Source organism: Thunnus albacares, chromosome 19 (genome assembly GCF_914725855.1).
Source record: "Thunnus albacares chromosome 19, fThuAlb1.1, whole genome shotgun sequence".
Classification (NCBI taxonomy): Eukaryota; Metazoa; Chordata; class Actinopteri; order Scombriformes; family Scombridae; genus Thunnus; species Thunnus albacares.
The window spans coordinates 26,514,531-26,529,480 of record NC_058124.1 but is presented as its reverse complement, the minus strand read 5'-3'; the positions used below and the strand labels follow the sequence as shown (position 1 = coordinate 26,529,480).

The 14,950-nt window shown below is 36.4% G+C and overlaps 1 protein-coding gene across 3 annotated transcripts in view; it reads right to left on the bottom strand.

The window, feature by feature from the left end:
* LOC122969171 (tenascin) overlaps window positions 1–12,747 on the bottom strand; it is a 68,044-nt gene extending 55,297 nt beyond the window's left edge. Inside the window, exons 1-4 of one of the 3 annotated variants that reach the window (XM_044334713.1) lie at window positions 12,555–12,747; window positions 4,568–4,978; window positions 3,354–3,411; window positions 3,002–3,226 (exon numbers count right to left, since the gene is read on the bottom strand). In XM_044334713.1, the coding sequence (XP_044190648.1) occupies window positions 3,002–3,226; window positions 3,354–3,411; window positions 4,568–4,699 (415 nt within the window). In that variant the 5' untranslated portion in view covers window positions 4,700–4,978; window positions 12,555–12,747. The remainder of the gene's footprint in view (window positions 1–3,001; window positions 3,227–3,353; window positions 3,412–4,567; window positions 4,979–12,554) is intronic. The other 2 variants (XM_044334714.1, XM_044334715.1) reach the window with 2 other exon arrangements.
* Window positions 12,748–14,950: the final 2,203 nt, after the last annotated feature.

Below are 14,950 nucleotides of genomic sequence, written 5' to 3'. Positions count from 1 at the left end.
TTTATTACATTACTTATGCAATTATAAATTACTACATTTATTCAAGTTATAAACATAAGTATAATTTGGAGGTACTGGTACTTCATTTGAGTATTTTGCCATTTTTTTACCATTTACTTAAGAACAATTTAACTTGAATACATTTTTGGGGGGGAGTATTGTGCTTTTTATTCTACTACATTCATTTTGCAGCTACTTACTTTGAAAATTCAGATTTGACATAGAAAACATACATGATTATCGTACAATATATGAAGCATCATTCACAGCATCACAGATTACACTTTCCAGTAGTACAATTAGTTAAAATGACTTCCATCTTTTGTACTTAAAGGTACTCTGGCATTTTTACCACTATGGCATCATGGAGCATTGTTTTTACGAAGGGGTCCCCGCTTTGTTCATGTATCATGCCATCCTGATGCTGTTCTGCTGTTTAGCAGATGTTTAGTTTAGTTATCTTTTCGGAAAATTCCTTGTGTGTGTTTGAGTCCCATGACAGTTTTATATCAATTGCTATCCCTAGATATTCTTATTCTTATTCTTATTATTAATTATATTAATCTACTACTTTGATACATTCATCAGTGACGCTACTTGTTGGTGGAACTTTCTACCTTTCTGCCAAAAAACGCAGCGAAGAAGATTGCAAGCAAGCAAACATGAGAATAAACAATGCAGAATTTACAAATGTTTTATGGGATAATTAACAACACATAATAAAGCCATATAAAGAGAAAACTAAATCTGAGACAACAAAAACAAAAATTCAAGTTGCAATGACTAGAAGTAAAGGACAGAATTTTCTCTTAACATTTTGAATGCCAGACTTTAACTTGGGAGTGCTTTTTTGGTCATCTGCTAAATCTGCAGCACCAAGTCATGCTTTTATGAATGTCTGTGTGTGTGTGTGTGTGTGTGTGTGTGTGTGTGTGTGTGTGTGTGTATGTGTGTGTGTGTGTGTGTGTGTGTGTGTTATGCAGGATGAGTCAGTGGAATGGGGGAAGCAGCTTCAGGCAGAACAGTGAAGTAATATGAACTCATGCGATGGCTCAAACAGAGACATGTGCACGCGACTGAGTCTGTTTCCAGCTCTTATGAAGATTTACAACACAGAGACATGAAAGATGAGATGTGAGGAAAAATATACGGACTGTGAACTGGAGTCAGACTCAAGATGTTTCTGTCAACTTCTCATCAATGATTCATGTGAGGAAATGTCACCAAGTCTTCTTATTCATACTGTTTACACAACAGGAGGGAGTCGCCTGCTGTCCTTTATTCTCTCTCTGTGATTTTATCACATTATGAAATAATTGATCATTGTTATGATTTTGTTTTTGGTGAACCTTAAGGATTTTATTACTTGCAAAACTGAAAACAGCATTTATTTGATACAGTGCCCACGTGGTAAAATATAAATGGCTGAAACATCTTGTTCCCTAAAGAGTGAATCACAGTATTATTAGTCTACAAATCTGTCATTTATGTGTTTCTATAATGTACTTCACCACTCTTTCTCTGTTTATTGTATTTTGTCCTAGTTTTTATATTTTTAATATACTTAAAATTATTATGTAGCACCCTTGATTTTTCCTTCAATGCCACCATCAGGACAAAATTGCAAGTTGTACTAAAAAGTATCAGCTGGGCAGCAGTTTCTTGATTGTTGGACTTGCCTGGAGAAATTTTATTATGTTTTTCTAAAATTCTATGATGTGCTGTTTGTAATCAAATGTAAGTGTATGTGTTAAGCTGATTATCAATGGTGCATGAAGGTGAAAATACTCAAACATGAACATGAATGGGATGGTGAGCTTATTAGTGGCTCAGTAAGGCTGTACTAATTTAGTGTTCGTGTCATATTGGCATTACCACAGTTATGAGTGTCTGACTTTTAAACAGCATTCATGTCAGCATCCAAGTTGCAATTACAACTCGGAAACTGGGATTTTTCTGAAAGCTCCAATATATCTGATTTAGTGCCTGAACACCAAACAAACATGGACGCCTCACATTGTTCAGTGTAATTTAACCAAATGTAACCAAAACTTTAACCAAAATATCCAAATTAATGGATATAATGGATGTAATGTTTGTCATTGCACAGTATTTTAAACCCTCATTATCTTACAAGCTTCATCAGCTGTCAGATGACGGGAATGGGAATCTTCCCGATTCTTCCCATCCATCTGACATAGCATAAAGAAGGTGTAGCGGTGCTTTAAGCTAAATGCTAACATCAGCATGCTAACTTGTTGATGTTAAGCAAATTTAAAGATCATCATGTTCACTATCTTACTTGAGCATGTAAGAATGCAAATGTTTGCTAGTCAGTGGTAGGCAAAGTACAGCTGAGGCTGATGGGAATGTCATTATTTTACAGATGAGTCAAAGTGCTGGACACTTTAAAATTTTGACCTGATGATGGCGCTGTATATAAAGTCAGAGGATCACCAAAGTGATTACAATTCATCTTGTGGGGACAGCGTCAAATTCCCTTGAGCTGTGCTGCTAGTATTCCTGAAAACATGAATAATGCTGAAATTATTTTGTTTATTTCTGTTTTGGCACGATGTGCTGCAGAGAAACAGCACGTAACACCAGATGTGTCATTTCAATCTGTAATGACTGTAATGATGAGTAAATGGAACAAAAATTTATAACAGTCAGAGTCTAGACTTCATTTTACCATTTCCCCAAAAAATACATTAGACTGGGAAGCCCATTATCGGAAGACTTGTATTTGTATATGTTGTTATGGTGCAGTGGATTATTACAAGTGATGAAAACGAATTTGAAAACCATGATTAGAATAATATCTCATATTTCCTTATTGTGATAACTTTTTTGAATCAAACTGGGCTTCTGACCAGAATCTTGTTGGTTGCACGAGTAAAGAGGTTTTTATGTCTTGTTTGTGTGTTAGCAGCTCTTTGATCAACACCCCCAAACCCTCCAAAACTCTCAGGGGTTTTAAAGCAACAACAGCAGGTTCTACCTTTGCTCTCCTTGGAGGTGCAGCAGCCTCCTTCAGCTCCTCCACATTTCTCCCTGAGAGACGACACCTCCCTCTCCAGCCTCTCCAGACGCTCCCGCAGGGCAGCAAAGTCCGCCTCGCAGCCACATGACCCAGGCCTAGACCCAAACCCTGAACCTGATGGAACCAGTTTGATCTTATGGGTCAGGACCAGAGGAGAACCAGGGACGAGGTCGATTTCTTTACCTGAGAAATACACAGAAAAGCAAGCTGAATTAAAACTGGGAGGAGATGCAGAGTGTCGTTTTGATGCTTTTCATGTCTCACTGTTGACAACAGTTTCTCGACCAAGTAAAAACTAGCAGGTTTTTACCTCCTTGGCTCACATCAGATGATTCACCCTGAGTGGTGCAGCCCTCAGAGATCACTACCTGCAACAATAACAAAAAAGGCAAACCATAGCTGTGTAGCTGCATCCAAAGGCTGCATCTTGTTTTTTTGTTGGTGCAAAACATTAAAAAAAGACTTTGACAGTAGTCGCTAATTGTGTCTGTTTGCCATCTGGTGCTGAGCAGCAGTGGTAGAAAGTACATTTACTCCTGAGCTTTAATGAGGTACTTGTAATTTACTTAAGTGTTTCCATTTTATGCTACCTGGTACTTCTACTCCACTACATTTCAGATGGAGATATTATACTCTTTATTCTATAAGTTATCCAACAGATTCAGGTTTAACATACAAAATATATGATCAATTTATAAAGTATGATGTAGTTTTAAATGAAACTCCCCAGTGCTGGAAGAAGTATCTAGATCATTTACTTAAGTACCAATACAACAATTTAAAAATCATCCATTACAAGTAAAAGTCCTTAAAAAAGGCACAGAAGTATTATCAAGTAAACTTAAAGTATTAGACTGACATATTCAATAGATTTAATGAAGTTATAACAGAAACATATTACTGATAAATCTGAGGGGTTGTGAGATGATTAATGGGTGAGTAAAGAAGTAAAAACAAAGTTCTGATAGACAAATCTGTTTTCAGTTTTTGGACTTTTTCTCTAATCTTTGATTTTTGGTGAAATATTGGATCATTTTATTGAAATGAAAGCATGTGAGAAGTTTAGAGGGAAAAATCACCATTTGGTGGAGCTGTTAACAACTCATAGACATCTCAAATGTGACCCCGACTACACACTGCTTTTTGTAAGATGTCTGTCTATTGCGTCAAATCTTCATCTGAAAAGTAACTAAAGCTGTCAAAAAAATGTAGTGGAGTAGAAAGTACAATATTTCCCCCTGAAATGTAGTGGAGTGGAAGTATGAAGTAGCATAAAATAGAAATACTTAAGTACAATTTTTAGGTATTTGTAATTCATTTAAGTAGGCTGCAGTACTTGAGTAAATGTAGTTATGTTCCTTACACCAATAACATTGTTATTATAAAATTATTCACAACAGCTGCTTTACATTTTCAACAAAATTGACACAAGATTTCATTGAGATGTCTAGACATCTTTTGACATCCATCCATTCATCCATTCATCCCAAACTCATTCACTCACCCAACCACTCAATGATTCACCTTGATCGCATCCTCCTTGGTATCCCTTGGTGTCCTTTGACCCCTGACCTGTAACTGCTGGGAGGTTGAAGTCAGGAGGGCAGGACCAGCCAAGAGGAGGAGGAGGAGGAGGGAAGGGAAGGTGGGAAGCATTGCTGAGGATGGAGCTGATGCACAGGAGGAAAACTGTGAAGATCCTCCCTCAGGTTGTTTAGGAAAACAAAAGCAACTGTTGGCGTGCTCAGGAAATCTGAGCTGATTTAAGCAGTTTGTTTGAGAGGACTGAAGCTGATTGTTTCCAAGATTTTTAGATTCAATTAGTAGCACTTTCCCTGGAGGTTAAATGGATCTCTGTCAGCTGTTGTCTCTTTGTTTCAGTCAGGCGTTTGCTGGTTGTTTTTTCCTCCCACCTCTCCTTCAGGGATTTTACCCCTGGAACAAACCCAGAAACACACATTTAAACCCACCTTAACGTTTCTGGTCAGTTCAGCAGACTTCACTTTGGTCACAATTAGCAGAAGTGAGGCCATTAGCTGTTTATGGGCCTGTCAGTGTAGCGTGTCAGCCAATAAACCACAATGGAAAAAATAACTTGGTCTGAAAGACTAACTGTTATCCTGCAGCCAGTTTTTTTTTTTTGTTTTGTTTTGTTTTTAACACTGCCACCTCTGGAGTTGGTGGCAAACTGAAGGCTGATAATTTAGACTATTATATACTGTAATTGGTTAATTTAGGCACTTGGCTGTTTATTAAGTATTTCATCAATATCTAATTGATTTAGGTAGGTTAGCTTTAGAAAATTTTACAGAGCTCCTTAAGGAGCCAAAATTAAACTCAGAAGTTTGCTGTTAAGAGTAGTTTAGATGGACTGATTATCATTTTAACAGTCAACATCCAAAAATCTGTCAATCATAACAATCCAAGAGCGATTGACTGTTAATCAATATACTATAATACTTTGTAAATGTAAATGAAGGCTTTATTTAATTCACACATCTACTGTAGAGCTGCAATGATTAGTCGACTAATTGATTGGCAGAAAAGAGATGTTTAAGTAATATTTCAGTAAAAATTTGCCAAATATTCTCTGATTTCAGCTTCTCCCATATCAGTATTTTCTGTTTTTATCTGTTTTCTATCATTAACTGAATATCTTCTGGTTTCAGACTGTTGGTCAGACAAAAAGAACATTTTGAAGATGTCACCTTGGACTGTGATGGACATTTATTTGATGTTTCAAAGACTAAGCCACTAATCAGAAAAATAATCATCAGATGAATCGATTATGAAAATAATCTACTGGGCAAACTGGTTATTTTAATCAGCATACACATATCTGCAACGCTTGTAGCGGTCTAATTCTCTCTAACTGGTCAGCAATGTCCAAAATGGATAGAAACATCAAAACGAGTGAGCATGAAAGTTTTTGACCTTGGAAACAGTATTTTGACAAATGATTCTTAACTCTTAACTCATAACTTAACCTGTTCGTCCATATTTATATTTATCAGTGGAACTAACTTTGAAAAAGGTTTTTTTAAGGAGATATAAACATACTACTATTCAGTATTCGGATAAAACTGTTGCTCAGTAAAACATTTATGGTCAAGGCATGTTCCTAAGTCAGTTGTTCGCCTAAATTTTAAATGAACAAAACTGCTGAAAGCCACAAGACTCCCAACATTCATGTAAATCCAAGTCAGTCAAATTAGCAAATTGTCAGCGGAAAAATGGCTGGTTACAACTTTTCAGTGCTTACCATTTTTTATCTAAAAATGTCAAATTTTAATGGTTTATGAAATGGTTTTATGCCAAAGACTAAGGAAAAGAAACCATGTTATTATTAAATTATAAGAAAATGATCAATGTTACCACACTTGGAGTTTTCCCCCTGACATTTCCTCCAACTCACACACAGTAGCTGAGCAAATCCACAAACATGACACAAACCCTAGATGATCTAACCGCCCCTGTCTCCTCTGAGAGGTTTATGACCAAAACTGGTTGAGAGAAATCCACTTTCAGCAGCAGCAGCAGCAGCAGCAGCAGATTTGATGTAGAAAGCAGCTGCTGAGAGTTCCCAGTGTTGGGCCGAGTCCACAACAACAACATAATGTCATTAAGTCTGCTGGTGGAGAAGTCAACCAGCAAGCTGCAGCAACACGTGAAGAGCAATATATTCATCTTAGGAAACAACAAAAACCACAAATTCAGAATTATCTTTACATTATCTTTACACATTATCTTTATCGCTTTAATAAGGGAATACGTAACAATCAAATGTCAATTTTTGCTGTACAGTGAATACTTTTGTTTAAAATAGGTTTTATGGTACAATCTTTAATTGCTTATCTGTTGCAAGCAGTAAATCAACAATGACATTTTTTGGTCAGTTTCTTGTCATAACAAGAACATTTTCTTGTTTTTACAAGATACCAAATTATTCCATTTTTACAAGAAACCTTTCTTTTTATAACAACATATCACTTTATATCACAATATGTTCTTGTTGTTTCACAAAATTAACACATTTCATAAAAACGTTACTCGTTATAACAACGAGTTGGTATGATGTTATAACAAGAAACTTCTATATTTTGTTAAAAGGAGAAAAAGACCCCATATGGTTCATATGGTTTGGTTAAGTTTCTTGTTTTAACTTGATAAGTCAGTATGTTACTATGTCAGTCAAGCCATTTTACCATTGAAGCCAATACAGAAGTGCCTTAAACCTGCTTTCTCTCTAGTGGCCAGCAGGCAGCGACTCCACTGGCTCTGAAAAGAAGTCAGTTTGTATAAAAGTCTATGAGAAAATGACCCTACTTCTCACTTGATTTATTACCTCAGTAACACTTTCCTAATGAGTTCATGCCCACAATTACTAGTTTCAAGTCTTCTTCAATACAGCATGATGTTCATTTTGTAAATTATGGTCTCATTTAGAGTAAAATAGACAATAAAGCAGGGTATTCAGACTCTTCAAGTCGCTACCATGGCGTGTGCGAGGTGCTGTAGTCAGAACCTAGGGAGCTCCTCCCCAGCTCCACACTCTCGTCCAAATAAGGTCACTTCTCATCACTTCTGGGTCCAAAAAAACCCAAGATGGTCAAAACGCCAAACTCAAGACTTCAAAACAGGAGTCCACAAACCAATGGGTGACATCACAGTGGCTGCATCCATTATTTTTATTCAGTCTGTGGTTGCCACAGACACAGGGTCTATCCTTGGTCCATTACTGTTTACATTATACATAATTAACATAATTCTCCTTAATAAATACTTCAATATCCATTTTTTTGCAGATGATACTATTTTATATGCCCCAGGCTCCACCCCGGCTAAGGCCCTGACTCATCCTCAGTCTGCCTTTGATGCTCTCCAGTTGTCACTCCTTAATCAAAGACTAGTTTTAAATGCAGAACAGACCAAGTACATGGTGTTCTCCACCTCCATCAGTAACTCTGAGTATCCTGCTGTTAAAATTTTAAATGGCAGCCATATTTATCTTGTTGTGTCAGACAAATGCTTGACAGCAGACTATCATTCAAGATTCATATTCAACATTTGACTCAGAAATTAAAACTCAAACTAAGCTTCTTGTGTAGAATCAAAGGATGTCTGTCTTCCTCCAAACTATTGTGCAGCCAACCTTCATGTCTGTCCTTAACTATGGAGATATTCTGTATTGTCATGCTGCCCCATCAATACTTCAGTAGTTAAACCCTGTGTATTATAGTGCGTTACGCTTTATCACTAATGACAAATTTCATACTCATCATTGTTCTGTGTATCACATTGTTGGTTGGACTTCCTTACAGTCAAGAAGAAATAACCATCTCATGTTATTCAACTATAAAGCTCTACTGCTGAAGCTTCCAAACTACCTCACATCTCTTCTCTTAGTTAAATCTAGTAACTACAGAACACGATCCAGTAATTACTTAACCTCAGATATCCCTCATGTTCACATCAATCTTTGCAGAACTGGTTTCAGGTACTATGCACCTTTTAAATGGAATGAACTGAAAATTGCCCTCAAACTTGAGTCTTACATTCCCCTTGGAGACTTTAAAGCTTTATTGTCTGCTGTTTTTTTTTATGATTCTTGTAACTGTTTTTTAAAAGTAATTCCTTCTTTACTGTGTAGTTGTGTTGTTTCTGTCTGCTGATTGTGTTCTTGTCTTATGAATGTTTCTTGTTCTTACATCTCTCTTGGAAAAGAGATCTTAATCTCAATGAGACTGCCTGATTAAATAAAACTAAAACTAAAAAAAAGGAGATATGTTTCTTGTTAAAAATTGAATCATTTGGCATCAAGTAATAACATGAAAATATGTCATAATAACATAAAAATATTTTGTTATGACTTGGAAAGGATCTTGTCAATACAAAAAAAATCACATTAGAATAAGAAACTTAGCACATTTTTTGTTACGGTCACAAATTGATTAAATGATAAATAAGACTTATACTAGATTTTGTGCAGAAAAAAAGGGTACCATGCATGTGGGTTACGGGAAGTTTAAGTATTTAAGAAAAGGAACACACAGCAACACAAAACTGAGATAGTAGAAAGTGATATCCCTGCCTGACTCTCCAATTTTCCTTTTCTTTTCTTCACTTTTACTCTCTGCTGCCTGTCTTTTACTTCTCAGTCCCCTCCTCTTTGCTCCTGAAGCTCTTAATGTCCTACAGAAACCACAGTTAACACATTCACTGCACTGACAGTAGGGATGAGGGATGAAAAAAGGAGGCGAAATGGGGGGTTTAGGAGGAGGAAAAGACACTATAAATTCAGCTCGGCCCTGAAGGTTTACAAGCTTCAGCCGCACAGTTTAACCAGGAGGAGCTGTGCGGCGGTTACTACAGTTAATAACTTTTTAGTTTCGCCCAAAAAGAAAGGGAAAATTTGATACAGAGTGTCACATTATCAATTATTTTACAAAATGTAAAGCAACATTATAGTGGAGCAAGTAATGCTACAATTTTCGTCCTTATTGGTCAACATCAATCTAATATACAACTTTTCTCTTTCTATATCTGTATATGGAGGATTTTAGAGAAAACCCATCAAACCCAAATTAGGCTTAATGAAAATCACAACATCGTCACCTGAACAATGGAAGAGTAAACTCCAAACAGATGCTGAATTATTTTTTACAGGTTAAAAAAATCACGCTTTCCATAACAACAGTATACAACAAATGTCACATAAATTGCATCATTGTAATGCACAAACCCTAAAATCACCTATAATTTCCTTGATTAAGACCTGATGCTTCATTACAAATAATGTTATTATAAATAAAATATTTGACAATGAAATTCAAACTACTATTTCAGATGCCAACAATGAACTTTAAACTCAATAAATGTTTAATTTCCACCTTTACTACAAAGAGTGCTTTCTTTTGCTGCATTATCTTTGATTGATGATCAGTTTTTTTTGAGAATTATCTGTGTATAAAAACCGATTAAATTACTCTTTTTGCAGGCTTGATGCAGAAAACAGACCTGACAATACTCAAATCCCTTATCCACAGCAGAAACACAAAATCATAATGTTTGGAACATAAATTGATATTTTCTTCCAATTACTTTTTCCTAATGAGCCCCATTTGTCCATTTTTAATGCCATGGTTTAATTTAGTTGGGTTAGAGTCTCCTTCAAACTGATGCACCTCATATGTGAACCTGACTTGTTCTAATTTTCCAGCCCCCTCTGCCCACATTTTGTTTCCCTTTACTAATCTGACTTGACCTGCCACAAAGAGGGTTCAGCATCTGTGGTTTAATTTACATCTTTGTCTAGACCTCAGCCAGTTAGTGAGCCTGCTCCATTGACTTCAATGGGAACAATTAGCTTGTAAATACCTGCCAGGGACAGCTGTTTCAGCTGCTACGGTTGGATCTCTCAGAAAACACAGGAGGGCAATAGAAACTCCCCAGAATGCACCATAAAGATTTTCTCTTCACCTGCTTTCCTTTTCCTCCTGTTCACACTGAGTCCAGCTTTCAGTAGCCAAAATAAACTCCTTCTGACCGGCTCTTTCAAACACAAACTTGGCATAGACACCCAAACTTGGCTCTGGTGAGTGCTGTGATAGGCATTCAGTTTGTAAGGTGGAAGAAGTTATGTGCTGCTACTAATGATTAAGGAAGTTTGCATTTGCAGAAATTTAACAGTTAGACAGTTTAGACGTTTTTTTGGCTCTAGTTTGCATCACAAAAATGTTATTCTCATTTTAGAAGTTTCCTTCCTTTCCTTTTCATACACTTTCATGTGCAAAAGCAGACCTGCTCTGTTTTTTTAAGACCTACAATGTGTGTTTTCATCCACCTGTTTTGATGTGCATTAAAAATATGCATAAAAAAACTGAATGGAAATTTTAAAAAAATCAAAAAATCACGAAAAAGTCTTTCCTGTTGTCTGAGAAGTGAACAGACTTTAGTGAATAAGTGATGATGTTCCAGTGGATTCATTCACATTTTCTTTTGCTAATTTTCTGGATACTCCATTGAAATTTACATTACATTTGGATGGAAACTTTACCATAGTGAAGTTTGTTCTGCTTGAGTCACTTGATTGTCTGATGATAAAATGTTTCACCTGATATTTTGGTTCAACAGATGAGAAAAAAGCTGGTGAGTGGACCAGATTTTCTTGGTCAAATCAACCTTTATGATTCACAGCAGGTCCATGTCATGTGACAAGACTTATCAGTTAGTAAAGTAGTGATTGAAAGCCATCACGCGCCTTCGTTAAAGAGTTCTGATGGTGACGCACTTGCTGAAGTCCAGACGGCCAGACGCTGTGAAATCCATCACAGACTGAGGTGGAGACTTTTACAGGCCAAGGTCATATAATATGGACGCCACACAAAACTATGAAATCATTTGTGGGTGAAAAAGCTCTAAAAGTTTGTGGTCGTCACATACATTTATGTTGATTTTCTCCTCATTTGCTGCCATTGCAATTAACACTGCAGCACTGAAGTTTGAACATATGCATGACTAAGCCTTCAGATAAAGTAAAAGCTCTTGAAACTCCCTGACATCCTAATAATGTCATTTTAATGCAGTCAGAAATTTTTATGCTGGTCTTATATTTAAGATTTTGGACCATTTTGACTTTTATTCCCCAAAAGTCTGGAGATCAAATCAAACTTTAATAAAACAAGTAACAAATCTGTCAATGGTGGGATGGATTTTGCCTGTTTCCAATACAAATTCTTTAAGAATTTGTAGGCTGTCATCATTTTCTTTACATTACAGAAGCAATCTGCCTAATTCTGTCATTTTATCTGTTGAGATTTTTAAAGGATTCAGGCTGAAATAATCTCATTTCACTGTAACCTACAAAAAACTTTAAACTGGAGATTATTTAACATGTGTGCATAAGAGAGATTCATGCACTTTTTAGGACTCTACATCAGAGGAAATGTGTCAATAATGGACAAAATTATGTGAAAATGTTTATTTCTGGATCCAGAAAAGTTGTACAAAAATGTCAGTTTAGTATTGTGATGTATTAAATATCTTGAATTAGTCAGTATATTGAATATATTGCTGCGACATATGGTTGTTTTTGTTATTTCAAGGATATCTGATTAACTGTTTAGCCTTTGAAATGCCTTTGAGACAATTTTCTGAAGCCTAAGTTATTTTCACATTGCTCGTTTTGTCCAACCAGCATTTCAAAACCCAAATATATAACATTTTTTATCACATAAGACAAAGAAATCCTCACATTTGAGAAGCTGCAACAGGAATGTTTAGCATGTTTGCTTGAAAAACAATTCATTTTGCAGATGTATTTTCTGTTGAGTGGTTCATTCTAATATCTAATTGAATAATTTGCATATTCTGTTCATATCTCACCATGTATGTTGATGCAAATTATTTCAAAATCTCTTTGCCGATTATGAATAAAAATCAATCAAAGCTGCAAAAACAAACATTTTGGAACTCTTTGCACATTATTAGACAATGATAAAAGTCATCTTACCTGTGATGACTTTCTGTCTCTCCCCTCAGTCTCACAGTTGGTCCAGAAGTCTCTGTGTTTCTCTGTGAAGCTCTCATTGACTGACCATCAGAAACAGAGGGAGGAGGAATGGACGGAGAGAGAGAAGGAAAGAAAAAAGAAAGAAAGTGAGGGGAGGAGAGCAGTAAAATTTTCTCATACTTGAAGAATTTTTCCTCCCTCTCTCTCTTTCCTCTCTCTGTTTCTCTCCTCTCTGCCTCCTCTCTTTCTCTCTGATGTAACTATGTGTTTTACAGGTCCCACTTGGGCGGGGGATTTGCGATGGAAAACATCTGAATTTTTAGATGTTTTTAAGGGAACGTGGGGGCCTAAAATCTTTAATGTGTTTTGAGCCCATCTCTGTCCTCTGCTGGACACTCCATGACGTTAGATAGACAATTCACTCTGTTTGTCTTTGTTTGTTAAAGAGGTCAGATTGTGATGTTGTGCTGACAAACCTGACCTCCCACTGACTGTCAGTGGAACAGCTCCAGGATCTGACATCACACGCAGACGCTTGGCTGCCTTCAGTCTTGTTTTGCTCAAGGAGAGGATGTAAAACAAACCTCTAACATGGGATGCACATACTGCTGCTGCCACAGAAAAACACTCAAAGTCCAGTCTTGTTCATTCACATGTTTTTATTGTGACTATAGTCATTATGTCACTCTGATTTTTAACATAAAAAGTTGGATTCTTTTTTGGCATAGGCAAAAGGTTTTATTTGACATCTGAAAATGCAAAAAACACAGAAATGGGTTGGTCTGTAAAAAAACAAATAAATAGACTGCTACAAGCATATATACAACCATCTGTCTGGGGAATTTATGATGGTCCTTTGCAGCTGCTTTGTGAAAAACTAACATGAACGTAGCTTCTGTCCGACCTCCACAGTCTGGATGTGGAAGTGCTGTTTGTGTGGAGTCACTCATTAAACCAGAATGGATTACTTTCAATCATCAAACTCCTGATTCCTGTCACTGTCAGAAGAAATTCATTATTTCATACAAATCTGAAACACATGATGCTGTAAAAGAAATATAACACTAGCACCAAGCGGGTCACCATTGGCCACGTAGATTGCTCCATCGTTAACGATTGCTGGTCGGTCCTCTGTCAGCATGCTGCTCAGAATATGATGAATACAGGATTTAATGGAGATTTATGAAAGTGAAATAGATTTCATGCAGCAGAGGCTTGTGCAGTTAATTTGTTGTTGGAGCAGCTGATAACAGCACAGAACAGAAAATATCAGTCTGTTAAAACTGGAACACATTTAGTTTGAAGATTATAATTTTATTTTTATGACATTTGATGACAATATTTTCAACATACAACAGGCTCTACATGATATCTTGGACGGTTTTCTTAGCAAAAGCACTTAGAAAGTCAAACTGGATCTGGATTCAGATCTCAGTTAGCAGCACACTGATCTTGGTTTAGCAACAGGATAGACTGATGTATAAAATAATTCTTCAGCCTGTTGAGTTTAAATTGAGGGACTGTAAATCACCTATTAGAGAATCGATAAAGAGATACATGCAAACTGATGTATAAGTTGTTGAATGGCTGCAAAATTGACTTGAATTTACAATCAGACTCTACAGGTTGATTGCTTGGGTGGTAAGAGTGCAATATGTCAAACATGATGGGTGTCAGTGGGAAGACAATCTGTTTTTTTCTCATTTCTTCAGTGGCTTCCATCTTTGTTCTTCTTCTTTTGTCGTTGAAAGTGAGCGAAGCAAATTGAAAAGCTTGTGCTGTCTGTTGATCAAAGGTGGAGCTCAGAGTCAAGTAGAAGGTCTCTGGACAAGGGGCAGGGCGGGAGGAAGGATTCTGTTGAGCCATGTGAGGTCAGCCAGAGGACTGTGACAATGTGAGAAAGATTACAGACTGTGAATTTGAATTACTCTTTCCTCTATCTGACAGGTTTAGTAAATAATTTGATTTAAGTTGGCTTTTAAGGTTTATTTATTTTATTATTTTATTTTTTTCCTTGTAGAAAACAGGGTTCATAAGTGATTCTTACTTCTATCCATGTAGTAACCATAACCTCAACCCAGCTACTACAGAGATATGACCAACACTAAGGTTCCATTTAAACTGCATATTATCCTAAAATAGTAATAAACAACAATATTGTTTGATAATGCAAAATAACATGCTCTGTGTCATGAGTTATTGATCGTTAACACATGACATTATAACACTGAATCACAGTTAATGATTCCTTTATTTCATGAAAATAAACTTGACAAAATATGAAACAAGACTAAGGGCATTTTCAACTTTATAGTCTGTTTGCTCTGGTCCGAATCAGTGGATGAATTGAACCAAAACGCATCACTAAAAGGCACGTGAGAATGTTCACTCCATTC